Source organism: Chiloscyllium plagiosum, unplaced genomic scaffold, assembly GCF_037043375.1.
Source record: "Chiloscyllium plagiosum isolate Xiang-an unplaced genomic scaffold, Cpla_swu_hap1 HiC_scaffold_13, whole genome shotgun sequence".
Classification (NCBI taxonomy): Eukaryota; Metazoa; Chordata; class Chondrichthyes; order Orectolobiformes; family Hemiscylliidae; genus Chiloscyllium; species Chiloscyllium plagiosum.
This window is the reverse complement of record NW_028270151.1, coordinates 22,409,098-22,422,583: the sequence shown is the minus strand read 5'-3', so window position 1 is coordinate 22,422,583 and position 13,486 is coordinate 22,409,098. Positions and strand designations below refer to the sequence as shown.

The window sequence follows — 13,486 nt, the reverse complement described above, 5'->3', positions numbered from 1 at the left end:
TGTTCTGTGCTGTATTGTTCTATGTTCTACATAGCATCCATGGATTTCTGAGCGAGAGCATTCCAAAGATTCTTTGAGTAAAGAAATTTCTCCTTATCTCAGGTTTTTTTTTGGAGCAGCTTATGGTATGACCCACCAGGAAATAGGCAGTTCTGGATTTGATGTCATGAGGCACACTTGATTAGGGAGCTCAAGGTGAAGGAATGCTAGAGGCAGAGAACTGATATGATAGAATTTACCTTGTAGTCTTGAGAGGGAATCAGATGTAATTATATTACAATTGAATAAAGGTAACTTCAAAGATATGAAGGAGGACCTGGCAAGATTTGATTAGAAGGGGACCATAGCAGGGAAGATAATGGAGTAGCAATGGCAGAAGTTTCTGGCGATAATTTGGGAGGCACAGCAGAAATTAATCCCAAGAAACAAAAAACATATCAAGGGGAGAATGAGGCAACCTGTAGAAGGAATTGATGATTCGCCATCTTCTGTTGTTCTAGGCATGCTGTGTAGATATTCCCTAAGTACTGTTAAGGAGGGAACACTGGATTTAAGTGAGGAGTGAAGATTTGTGTCTGAGGGGCAGAGGGAGAGAGGGTGAGGAGAATGTCCCACAATTCAAGACTCCCTGTCCTGACCCCCACTTACTGATACTGATGGAACATTGACACAGTTCTAAGTCGGTATGGTGTACAACTTGGGCAGGAATTTACAGGTGGTGGTGTTCCAACTTAGTCCTTTCAAGCTCCATTGGCTTCTCTACAGGTTCATTTAAAAATTTTTGGCCTTGTCTTCAAATCTCCCACCAAAAATGAGTGTTCCCATCTTGCCTTACATATCTGGGAATACCCTCAGATCCTTGAACATTGAGATTCATGATCCACTGTGTCCCCTCCCCAAAAAGCTTTTTCCAGATCACCTCTCTTTTGGCACCCATCTGACACTGCTTCTCCTCACCCCTCTGCCCCTCAGATACAAAGCTTTCACTCAAATCCTGTATTCCCTCCCTAACAGTACTTAGGGAATATCTACACAGCATGCCTAAAACAGCAGAAAATGGCTTCTCAGGGACAGACTCGCTCATAACTTCATCCTTAACTTGCTCTGATCTACCTCGTTCCTCATGCTTATTCAACCAGTTTGCTACTACTTTCAAGAATATTCCATCCAATTCTATTCACGTTCCTTGCTTTCTAAAATCATTTCAAAACTCCACTCTTTCATCTTGCCCAACTATTGTATCCCTCTACTTTCCTTCCGCCAGAATTGGTGTTCATTAGTCTGTCCTCCTTTTCTAGAATAGTAGTCTTTACTGTGCTTCACATGTGGACAAACACAGTTACAGTGTTACATGATTGCAAAATGACAGAACAAAGTTGATGCTGCTTATACATTCACGGGATAGGACAACAAATTCAGTCAATTATTCCTGCACTTCCAGCAAGTACCAATAATTCAAATTCATCACAACTGCTCGCATGGACAAAAAAAATGCATACTATTCAATTGTAGTCATGTGCACACATATATTGACAATAGGGACAGAAACAGAAATTGCTGGAGAATCTCAACAGGTCTGGCAGCCTCTGTGGAGAGAAAGCAGACTTAACGTTTTGAGTCCAATGACTCTTCAAGACTGATTGTAGCTCGGAAAATGTTGGTATATATGACAGTGGGGGAGGGCGGAAAAGGAGCAAATGGTAGGTAGACATGGATCCCGGAGAGAGAGAGAGAGAGAGAAAGCAGCAGTTGAGCAGACAAAGGAATGGATAATGGGGACGTGGAGAGAAAGAAAAGCTGATAATAGGATCCATTTGTGGGTGAAACTGTTTGTCTGATTTTTGGCAATAGCACCTCTGTCGCAGCTGACTGTTGAGGGTCATCTGCTCATGCATCTGGGTGGCCATCTTTGGCGTGAGGACATATACTCTTTGTCACACATTATGACATATCATCTTTTTGTAAGTACAGCCTATTTCTGAATAAACTATGGCATTTAATATCCAAAATTACATATGGCCATTTGGTTCAACTAGTCAATGTGTGCATCGAAATTGTAAGTGGGCCAGAAAGCGAGATCCCACCAATGGTGTTAATAGCCGAGAGACTGTAGATGCTATGTCGAGTGAACTCATCATTGGAGTAAATTGACAGTAAAAATAAGCGTACTCATCAGATGTATAATAGTTAAAATTTTCAAATCTCCGAAACTAACTTAAAATGGTATAAAATCTCATTTTGGACATTGGCCAATGTAGTAAATACTTAGAAACAAGAGGAGACTATTCAGCTTCGCAGAACTGTTCTGCTTTCACCTGAATTCTGTCTCTCTGTATCTGCTCACAAGGGTCAAGTGGCACATTGGTAGTGTCCCTACACTGAACTGAGGCCAAGATTTGAGTCCACCCTGCCCCAGAGATAGGTCACAACGCCCATGGGCAGGTTGATTTTTAAAAATGTCTAATTCTCATAGCTAGGAAAGCTCTTGTGGCACAATGGTAATGTGCCTAGTTACGACCCCTAGTTACACCTCTACCAACACAACTTATTTTTAATTACAACTAAATAATCTGCCTGTTGTGGCATCTTGCTGTGCACGATTTGGCAACTTATTTTCCTACACTGTAACACTGAATTGGCGGCTTTCATGTGCTTTTACCAGTGGGTCTGTGTACATGGCCTGAAGCTCTGCTATCATCCCATTGTTGATCTGCAATTTTGTTTTCTTGAAAGTCACAGTTCAGTTTCAGTCAGTATCTCACTCTCACCGATGAGTAACAGCCTTTTGGCTACAGATTGTTTGCCAACTCCTCAGCAGTTAAATGTATTCAGTGTAGAGGAGGGGCGAAGTCAAAACCTGGAAAAGACTTTAAAATATAATTTAAGCATGAATAAACACTTCCTCTTCTCTCCACAGGAGACAACGTGAAACTGGATCAGGCGTACATCTGGAATAATGTCCACATTGGAGATGGAGTGGATATCTACAGATCAGTTGTGTGCAGTGATGTGGAGGTCAAACCTAAAGTCAGATTAAATGAGCGTTGTGTTTTGGCATTTAACGTAAGTATGACTTATTCTAATACAGAGAACTGCCTGTTCTCCAGGTGCATTCAATCTACATCCCTACTTTTGATATTTGTCCAAGTTTCAGCAGATACATAGGCATTCTTAGCTTTATATTCAATGAGTTCTTGGGAATTTTCCAGGGTCATGCCTGAAGCTTTTCAACTATCACAGCAGCATTACCAAAGCAAGCTGATATCTAGCTCCCCTTAAACAAACCTGTGCTAATCACCTGAGCCACTTATGTGGTAGCACGTTTCCCAAAGAATGATAGAATAGGACAACACAGAACGGAATCATTCAGCCCTCCAAGTCTGCTCTTTAAGTTCACAATTTTATGTAAAATTTCCTCTTTATTGCGAGGATTGCTTAGACATTAACGCGCTGCATTTATTGCAAAATGGAATTTTGTTCAGTTGCCAAGTGACATAATAATTCAAGTGCAAATTCCCCAGAACATTCAGGTACTCAAAGAAAACCGTTAGGACATGTATAGGAAGTTACAGTGGATGCACCATAATTGATGCAGTCACACCTCCTGCAGGTAGTTGTGGGGCCTGATGTGTCACTTCCAGAAGGTACTGTGATCTCCATGCATTTACCAGATGAGGAGGAAGATGACGATGAGTTCAGTGATGATGCAGGAATGAACCATACACCCATAAAAGCAAAGGTGAAAGGTGAGTCAGTTTTACTTAAAGTATCAGTCTGGCTCACTCTCCCTCCAAGTCAAAGCTGTGTCAATGCCCCGTGGAAGCGCCATCCAGGGTGAAAAATGTAGTGAAACATTAATGGTGTACTGCGCTTTCAGACGTTGCCATTTTTTAACTGAGCTATTAAGTCAAAAGTTTAGATCAGAGTGGTGCTGGAAAAGCACAGCAGGTCGGTGGGTGGGAGGGCAGGGAAGAGTGGTGGGGCTGGGGACAAGGTAGCAAAGAGTACAATAGGTGAATGGGGGTGGGGATGGAGGTGATAGGTCAGACAGGAAGGTGGGGGAAATTAGCAACCCTCCTCTCTGACCTATCACCTCCATCCCTAACCCCATTCACCTATTGTACTCTTTGCTACCTTCTCCCCAGCCCCACACCCCCATTTATTTTGGGTGGCCCGGTGGCTCAGTAGTTAGCACTGCTGCCTCACAGCGCCAGATTACCGGGTTCATTTCCCGCCTCAGGCGACTATGTGGAGTTTGCACATTCTCCCTGTGTCTGCATGGGTTTCCTCAAGGTGCTCCGGTTTCCTCCCACAGTCCAAAAATGTGCAGGTTAGGTGAATTGGCCATGCTAAATTGTCCGTAGTGTTCGGTGAAGGGGTAAATGTAGGGGAATAAGTCTGGGTGGGTTGCGCTTCGACGGGTCGGTGTGGACTTGTTGGGCCGAAGGGCCTGTTTCCACACTGTAAGTAATCTAATCTAAACTTATCTCTCCACCCTGGAGGCTTCCTGCCTCTATTCCCGATGAAGAGCTTTTGCCCGAAACGTCAATTTTCCCGCTCCTCGGATGCTGCTGTGCTTTTCCAGCACCACTCTGATCTAAACTCTGGTTTCTAGCATCTGCAGTCCTCACTTTTGCCTATATTAAGTCAAAACCCCTGTACTGTATATCTGTTCACATAGATACCAAATATCGCAGAGCATTATTCTTGAGAGTTTGAGGGAGTTCTTCCTAGTTTCTTTTGACCAATATTTAATTGGAACTATTAAGAATCAATCAACTGGCTGTTCATCTCAATGCTGCAGCACCTAGAGCTACGTTAATTGGCTGTTATTTTGGAATGACTCACAGTGAAAAAACTGCTAATTACTTTAAAATGCCCAGTGAACATATTTGGCACTGTTTCAATCCAAACGGTGAAATGGCTTGTTTAATGCTCGTATTGAGCAGGTTGACTAGGAGTGGTTACTGAGCTGAGTGATCTCAGACAGGGCGGTGTTTACAAGCATACAAAGTACAAGCAGACGTAGATCATATAGCCCTTCAAGTCATTGCTCCACCATGCAAATGGTTCATACCTGATCTATTTTAAGTTTCGCTTCCACATTCCATCTATCTCTGATAAATAGGTTTAAAGACCTTCCACTCTCTTCTGAGGCAGAAAACCCATGAGTTGGCGTCCGTGCATTGGAGAAAGTGAGAACTGTAGATGCTGGAGAGTCAGTCGAAAAGTGTGGCGCTGGAAAAGCACTGGCAACATCAGAGGACCAGGAGAGTTGACATTTCGGGCATAAGCCATTCATCAGGACTGTTGAGCTGATGCCTGAAACGTCGACTCTCCTGCTCCTCGGATGCTGCCTGACCTGCTGTGCTTTTCTAGCATCACACATTTCGACTCCGTGTCTTATGGAGGTAGAATGCTAAGCATGGTTTCATCTCTTGATCACTTTATGGCCCTCACATGCCTGACAAAAATGTAATTGGGCACATGCAGTTGTGTAAGAAATCACACCTTAAAATAGTCGCAATCCAGATCTTTTCTCATTCCATCTGTTGTTGCACAGGCTACAACCAAGCTGAAGTGGGATCACAGGGTGTAGGATATATCTGGATGGCTGCTACCGAGAATGAGATTGAAGATGATGAGCTGGTGCAGAATATATGGGGTAAGGATTTTCAGGAAAAATTATAGAATTTAAAGGTTGCAAAGTTTGAGCTAATCCAACCAACTTTGCCTTTGGGTGAAATTACATGCCCTGCCAAACATCGTCTTTTCATGTTCTGGAGTCAGTCCTTTCTCCAGAAAGATGCACAGTTACATCTTGTGCCCATTTATCTAATTCCGTGTCCATTCTAGTTAATTATTCAGCAGTTGCATTCCTTTTTCAAAGGAGTGTCTTCGGGATGAGAGGATTAAACTTATTTGTTCTCTTAGCTGAATGCAAGACAGTTCAAAACACTACTTGGAAGAAAACATGGGGTGCCCAATCCAATATTTATTCCTCAACAACTTCATAAAACAGATGATCTTATTATCAGGTTGCTGCTTTTGGAAGCTTATTGTGCACAAATTGGCTGCCAGCTTTCTTACATTCCAACAGTGGCCACACTTCATTGAGTATTTGATTGGCTGAAAAAAAGTGCATTGGGAATTTTGTGGTTGTGACGCATGCTGTCAAACACAGTGAAAATGTATTTTGGTTTTCTTTCTCTTGGTGAAAATATGTAGAAATAGTTTGGAATCACCATTTGGCCTAATTAGTTGGTGTTGACTTCTCCTGTATGAGAATAAAGGTTGCCACTAACTTTCTCGTTTTAAGTTTAACTGATGAGTAAAACAAATCTAAGCTCTCCCACGTAGTCGAAGAGCCCTGAGCAGGTAGATAGCGATGAGAGATACAATACTAACTGTTTCTTGAACAGTTTAACAAGAATATCCAATGTATTATGTGTTTGGCCTCTTTCTTTTCGTTAGGACCTGTTTGAAAAAAACAGAAAATGGCATCACTTGTTTTAAAGTAGCCAAACCAATGCTGAGAGCTTGATACTTAAATGCAGGACTCTCCATAATGAATGCTGATATCAGAACAGAGACTGTGGAAACCAGGTTTCATGGCAAGCTCGAGGAGGTTCTTCCTTAACTCCCCTAATCTGGAGTGCCAGAAAACCACAGTTACAATGGCAAATCAATAGTTGATTTTGATAATTCATCATGAAAAGTTAAATGAGACGGATTAAAGCTCCTTTGTGAGATATTGTTAGCTATTTGCTTTGCTCGAGCTTTGCTGGAGTCTCGTCTAGGTCATCAAACACAATGAAAATGTATTTTGGTTTTCTTTCTCTTGGTGAAAATATGTAGAAATAGTCTAGTAGAAAATATGTAGAAATAGGCTCGTCCCCCAAGAAAGCTCTCTAGATTGCCCAGAACCTCTCTGCTCTACCTGGGCTTCCTGTGTGATGAGTTCTGCTGCTAAGAACTTTAACTTTTAGTTTTCTGTTTTCTCATCATGGAATTTTTTTCTCCTTTGCAGGTCTCAGCTTAAAGTCTGAATCTGGGAGTGAGAGTGATAGTGAGATGAGTGTTAGCTCACAAGAGGTAGATAGTCGAAGTGTCTCGCCTCAGCTGGATGATGCAAAAGGTGAGATTCCATTGGCAGTTTTGGACATGTAGAAATATTTGATTTTTTTTTTGTTGGGCATCACAGTAGGACAGTTACATCTAGTCAGGTTTGACTAATTGCTGAATGGATTTCCAGCTCGTGCAGATAGAGTCATAGAGATGTACGGCACGGAAACAGACCCTTCGGTCCAACTTGTCCATGCCGACCAGATATCCCAACCCAATCTAGTTCCACCTGCTAGCATCCGGCCCATATCCCTCCAAACCCTTCCTATTCATCTACCAATCCAGATGCCTTTTAAATGTTGCAATTGTACTAGCCTCCACCACTTCCTCTGGCAGCTCATTCCATACACGTACTGCCCTCTGTGTGAAAACGTTGCCCCTTAGGTCTCTTTTATATCTTTCCCCTCTCACCCTAAACCTATGCCTTCTAGTTCTGGACTCCCCCACCTCAGAGATAAGACTTCGCCTATTTATCATATCCATGCCCCTCATGATTTTATAAACCTCTGTAAGGTCACCCCTCAGCCTCTGACGGTCCAGGGAAAACAGCCCTAGCCTGTTCAGCCTCTCCCAATAGCTCAAATCATCCAACCCTGGCAATATCCTTGTAATTCTTTTCTGAACCCTTTTTTAAGTTTCGCAACATCTTTCCGATAGGAAGGAGACCAGAATTGCACGCAATATTCCAACAGTGGCCTAACCAATGTCCTGTACAGCTGCAACATCACCTCCCAACTCCTGTACTCAGTATTCTGACCAATAAAGGAAAGCATACCAAATGCCGCCTTCACTATCCTATCTACCTGTGACTCCACTTTCAAAGAGCTATGAACCTGCACTCCAAGGTCTCTTTGTTCAGCAACACTCCCTAGGACCTTAGCATTAAGTGTATAAGTCCTGCTAAGATTTGCTTTCCCAAAATGCACCACCTCACATTTATCTAAATTAAACTCCGTCTGCCACTTCTCAGCCCATTGGCCCATCTGGTCAAGATCCTGTTGTAATCTGAGGTAACCCTCTTCGCTGTCCACTACACCTCCAATTTTGGTGTCATCTGCAAACTTGCTAACTATACTCTTGCACTCACTTCCGAATCATTTATATAAAGGATGAAAAGTAATGGACCCAACACCGATCCTTGAGGCAATTCACTGGTCACAAGCCTCCAGTCTGAAAAACAACCCTCCACCACCACCCCCTGTCTTCTACCTTTGAGCCAGTTCTGTATCCAAACAGCGAGTTCTCCCTGTATTCCATGAGATCTAACCTTGCTAATCAGTCTCCCATGGGGAATTTTGTCGAATGCCTTACTGAAGTCCATATAGATCACATCTACCATTCTGCCCTCATTCATCCTCTTTGCTACTACTTCAAAAAACTCAAATCAAGTTTGAGAGACACGATTTCCCACGCACAAAGCCATGTTGACTATCCCTAATCAGTCCTTGCCTTTCCAAATACATGTACATCCTATTTCTCAGGAATCCCTCCAACAACTTGCCTACCACCAATGTCAGGCTCATTGGTCTGTAGTTCCCTGGCTTGTCCTTACCACCTTTCTAAAACAGTGGCACTACGTTAGCCAAGCTCCGGTCTTCCGGCACCTCACCTGTGACTATCGATGACACCAATATCTTAGTAAGAGGCCCAGCAATCACTTCCCTAGCTTCCCAGAGTTCTAGGTTACACCTGATTAGGTCCTGGGGATTTATCCACTTCAATGCATTTCAAGACATCCTCTGTAATATGGACATTTTTCAAGATGTCACCATCTATTTCCCTACATTCTATATCTTCCATGTCCTTTTCCACAGTAAATACTCGTTTAGTATTTGCCTCCTCTCCTGCGGCTCCACACACAGGCCGCATTGCTGATCTTTGAGGGGCCCTATTCTCTCCCTAGTTACTCTTTTGTCCTTAATGTATTTGTAAAAACTTTTTGGATTCTCCTTAATTCTAATTGCCAAAGCTATCTCGTGTCCCCTTTTTGCCCTCCTGACTTCTCTCTTAAGTATACTCCGACTGCCTTTATACTCTTCTAAGGATTCACTCGATCTATCCTGTGTAAACCTGACATATGCTTCCTTCTTTTTCTTAACCAAACCCTCAATTTGTTTAGTCATCCAGCATTCCCTATACCTAACAGCCTTTCCTTTCACCCTAACAGGAATATACTTTCTCTGGACTCTCGTCATCTCATTTCTGAAGGCTTCCCATTTTCCAGCTGCCCCTTTACCTACGAACACCAGTGCCCAATCAGCTTTTGAAAGATCTTGCCTAATACTGTCAAAATTGACCTTCCTCTAATTTAGAACTTCAGCTTTTAGATCTGGTCTATCCTTTTCCATCACTATTTTAAATCTAATAGAATTATGGTCGCTGACCCCAAAGTGCTCCCCTACTGACACCTCAATCACCTGCGCTATCTTATTTCCCAAGGGTAGGTCACGTTTTGCACCTTCTGTAGTAGATACATCCACATACTGAATCAGAAAATTTTCATTAGATTCCTCTCCATCTAAACCCTGAACACTATGGCAGTCCCAGTTTGGAAAGTTAAAATCCCCTACCATAACCACCCTATTATTCCTACAGATAGCTGAGATCTCCTGACAAATTTTTTTTCTCAATTTCCCTCTGACTATTAGGGGGTCTATAACACAATCCCAATAAGGTGATCATCCCTTTCTTGTTTCTCAGTTCCACCCAAATAACTTCCCTGAATGTATTTCCGGGAATATCCTCCCTAAATACAGCAGTAATGCTGTCCCTTATCAGTAATGCCACTCTTCCTCTCTTGCCTCCCTTTCTATCCTTCCTGTAGCATTTGTATTGTGGAACATTAAGCTGCCAGTCCTGTCCATCCCTGAGCCATGTTTCTGTGATTGCTATGATATCCCAGTCCCATGTTCCTAACCATGCCCTGAGTTAATCTGCCTTCCCCGTTAGGCCTCTCGCATTGAAATAGATGCAGTTTAATTTATCAGTCCTACCTTGTTGTCTGTTTTGTCCCTGCCTGTCCTGACTGTTTGACTCACCTTTGTTCTCAGCTGTACCAGTCTCCGATTGAAATCTTTCCTCACTATCTCCCTGGGTCCCATCCCCCACCTTACTAGTTTAAATCCTCTCAAGCAGCTCGAGCAAATTTCCCTGCCAGTATCTTAGTCCCCTTCCAATTTAGGTGCAATCTGTCCTTCTTGTATAGGTCACTTCTACCCCAAAACAGCTTCCAATGATCCAAAAATGTGAATCCTTCTCCCATACACCAGCTCCTCAGCCATGCATTTATCTGCTCTGTCCTCCTATCCCTGCCCTCACTAGCTCGTAGCACTGGGAGTAATCCAGATATTACTACTCTTGAGGACCTCCTTTTTAAATTCCCGCCTAACTCTCTCTAATCTCCCTTCAGAATCTCAACCTTTTCCCTTCCTATGTCGTTGGTTCTAACATGGACCATGACGTCCTGCTGGCCCCTCTTCCCCTTGAGAACATCCTGCACCCTCTGAGACATCCTTGATCCTGGCACCAGGGAAGCAACACACCATTCTGCTTTCTCTGCTGGCCACAGAAACATCTGTCTGTACTTTGGACTAGAGTATTGCCTCAGGCAGCTGTCTGTGTGGAGTTTGTACATCCTCCCTGTGTCTACGTAGGTTTACTCCGGGTGGTCCGGTTTCCTCCCACAATCCAAACATGTGCAGGTTAGGTGAATTGGCCTGGCTAAATTGCCTGTCGTGTTAGGTGAAGGGGTAAATGTAGGGGAATGGGTCTGGGTGAGTTGCTCTTCAGAGGATCGGTGTGTACTTGTTGGGCCAAATGGCCTGTTTCCACACTGTAAGTAATCTAATCTAATCTAACAATCATTTGCTTGGAACCCGACGTATCGCTCATTACATTATCTTCACAAGGAAAGAGTTGAGAGGTGTTACAGTCTACTTCAGCGTCCCTGGGATACATGGATGAAATAAATGCCAAACTGTACTTTTCAGATTGTATTCATTGCAAAACCACCTCAGGATATTATCCAAGACCAATGATAATGAGCTGCTGCTTCAGTGACCTTGCCTCATTGGAAAGTCAGACATAGGGATTTTCACTTATAATTGCACAATGTTCATGACTCCTCGGATAATGAAGCAGTCTGGATGCATGTGCAGCAAGTCTTAGACAACATTCAGTCTTGGGCTGATAAGTGACAAGTAAAATCCATGTGCACAAGTGTCAGGCAATAACCACCTCCAACAATGGAGAATTTAGTCATCACCCCTTGTCATGTAATGGCATTACATTACCGACTCTCCCAGTATATACATCTCAGTGTCCTGGGGTTATTACTGACCAGAAACTGAACTGGACCAGCTTTTTAACCACTGACGAGAAGAGTGGATCAGAGGCTGAAAATTCTGAGACTCATAACTTGCTTGACACCCAAACACACACTACTATTTTCAAGACACCAATTAGAACTGTGATGAAATACTCTCCACTTGCCTGGATGATAGTAACTGTAAAGAAAAATGCAAGAAACTTAGCATTCTCCAGTATAAAGCAGTCCATCTGATTGGAAACCCACCCATGGCCTTAAACATTCGCTTTCTCCACCACTTTCTGTCAGTGTCCCCCAGGATGCACTGGGGATACACTGCAGCAACTTTCCAGCAATCCTTCCAAGTCCATGACCATTACCACCTAGAAAGGCAAAGGCAGCAGACAAGTGGGAACAACACCAGCAAATTCCCCTCTGAACTACACACTGTTCTGACATGGAATTATCCTTTGCTGCTTGGACTAAATCCTGGAACCCCCCTTTCTCTCTTTCTCCCCCCCCCCCCCAAACACCACAATGGTTCAAGAAGGCAGCTTACCACCACCTCCTTGGGCAAGACTTTGTTGCCTTCCCACTGATGCTGATATCCTAACTGTAGCTGCAGTGTGGTCACTGTTAATTTCACAACACCTTTGCCTTCAAGTCACACAACCCTGATATTGACAGATGTTGGTCTGCCTTCACTATTGTTGGCTCTGTATCCTACTAGTTTCTTCATTCTCGGAGCTTGATCATCGTAGGTCCCACAAAGGCAGGTTGGGGGTTCATGTGACAAAGAAAAGGCTTTTCACCTCAGGGCTGCTGGGAGCAGGTGATAAGCACAGCAGTACCTGTGTTGCTCACATCCCAGGAATTAAATACTTTAATTAAATTGCAAGAGTGGGACGAATGAGAACTGGTTCAAACTAGTAAAAGTCAGAAGTTCTTCTTTCAGGGAGTGATCAATGTGGGCTCCCAATTAAAGTCGTGAGGTGAAAAGGAATCCCTGGCATGATTTAAGAACCGATTAGATAACGCAGTGGAGGAATTCATCCTCTGGTCGGATGAATTATAATGTGATGAATGTTCATTGCATTTTTTGCAATTATTCTGTGACCTCAATTCACACAAAAATGTGAAAGATTGTGTTCCAAGAGATTCTAGATTACAGTCTGAACAAACCAGCTCAGACATGATATTAAATTATTTCAGACACTCTGATTGTAAGGGAAATGAAATTTTCTTCCTTATCTCCTCTCACCATGTACTCCTGGAGCCGATGCAGAGTTTGTTTGCATTGGCTGTACAGGGAGATGTTAAACCTTTAGAATTAGTTGCACCTTGAACCCTGGAATCTCCCTGCAATGTTGTTGCCTTTGTTTCTCAAAACTCCTTTTAAAATCAAAGCTTTCTGTTTAGCAGATTTCCTTGAGGTGGGCTTGCTGTGGTTTGAGTAAGTTAGTTATAACAGCACAGAAGCAGACCCTTTAGTCCAACCAGTCCCTGCTGAACATAAAGTCAAACTAAATTCGTCCCACCTACCAGCTCCTTGACCCATATCCCTCTAAATCAGTGATGATGAGTAGAGATTTCAAGCCAATCATTGATGTATTTGCCATGTCGATGGAGTGTTTCTCTCGTGTCGATGTAGAATCATAGAGTACAGCTCACAACGAAGCCATTCAGCGTATTCTGTCTGTACCAGCTTATTAGTAGCGTTATCCAATCAGTCCCACTCCCCTGCTCTTACCCTATAACCCTGCAAAGTGTTTGTTCAATTTTGCTTTTGGACATTTGTATTGAATCTAGTTCTTCCACCTTTTCAGGCAGTGCAGAATTCAGTCTGTTTAAAAAAAATTCTTATTTGTTTCTTTCTTTGCCAACTTCTTAATCAGTGTTATCGAATCTGCAGACGTAGTTTCTTGAATTTACTCTTTCAAAACCATTTATAAATTTATACATCTTAAACACTAATCTTCTAACCTTCTCTAATTTAAGGGATACATTCAAGGTGCTCTTGTCTCAGTACATTATTGAAGACCATCATCCAGCTAC

The 13,486-nt window shown here is 42.9% G+C and overlaps 1 protein-coding gene across 1 annotated transcript in view; it reads left to right on the top strand.

The window, feature by feature from the left end:
* eif2b5 (eukaryotic translation initiation factor 2B, subunit 5 epsilon) overlaps positions 1 to 13,486 on the top strand; it is a 52,931-nt gene that overhangs the window by 20,631 nt on the left and 18,814 nt on the right. Inside the window, exons 8-11 of the mRNA XM_043702620.2 lie at positions 2,918 to 3,063; positions 3,611 to 3,746; positions 5,564 to 5,665; positions 7,031 to 7,138. Coding sequence (XP_043558555.2) covers positions 2,918 to 3,063; positions 3,611 to 3,746; positions 5,564 to 5,665; positions 7,031 to 7,138 — 492 coding nt within the window. The remainder of the gene's footprint in view (positions 1 to 2,917; positions 3,064 to 3,610; positions 3,747 to 5,563; positions 5,666 to 7,030; positions 7,139 to 13,486) is intronic.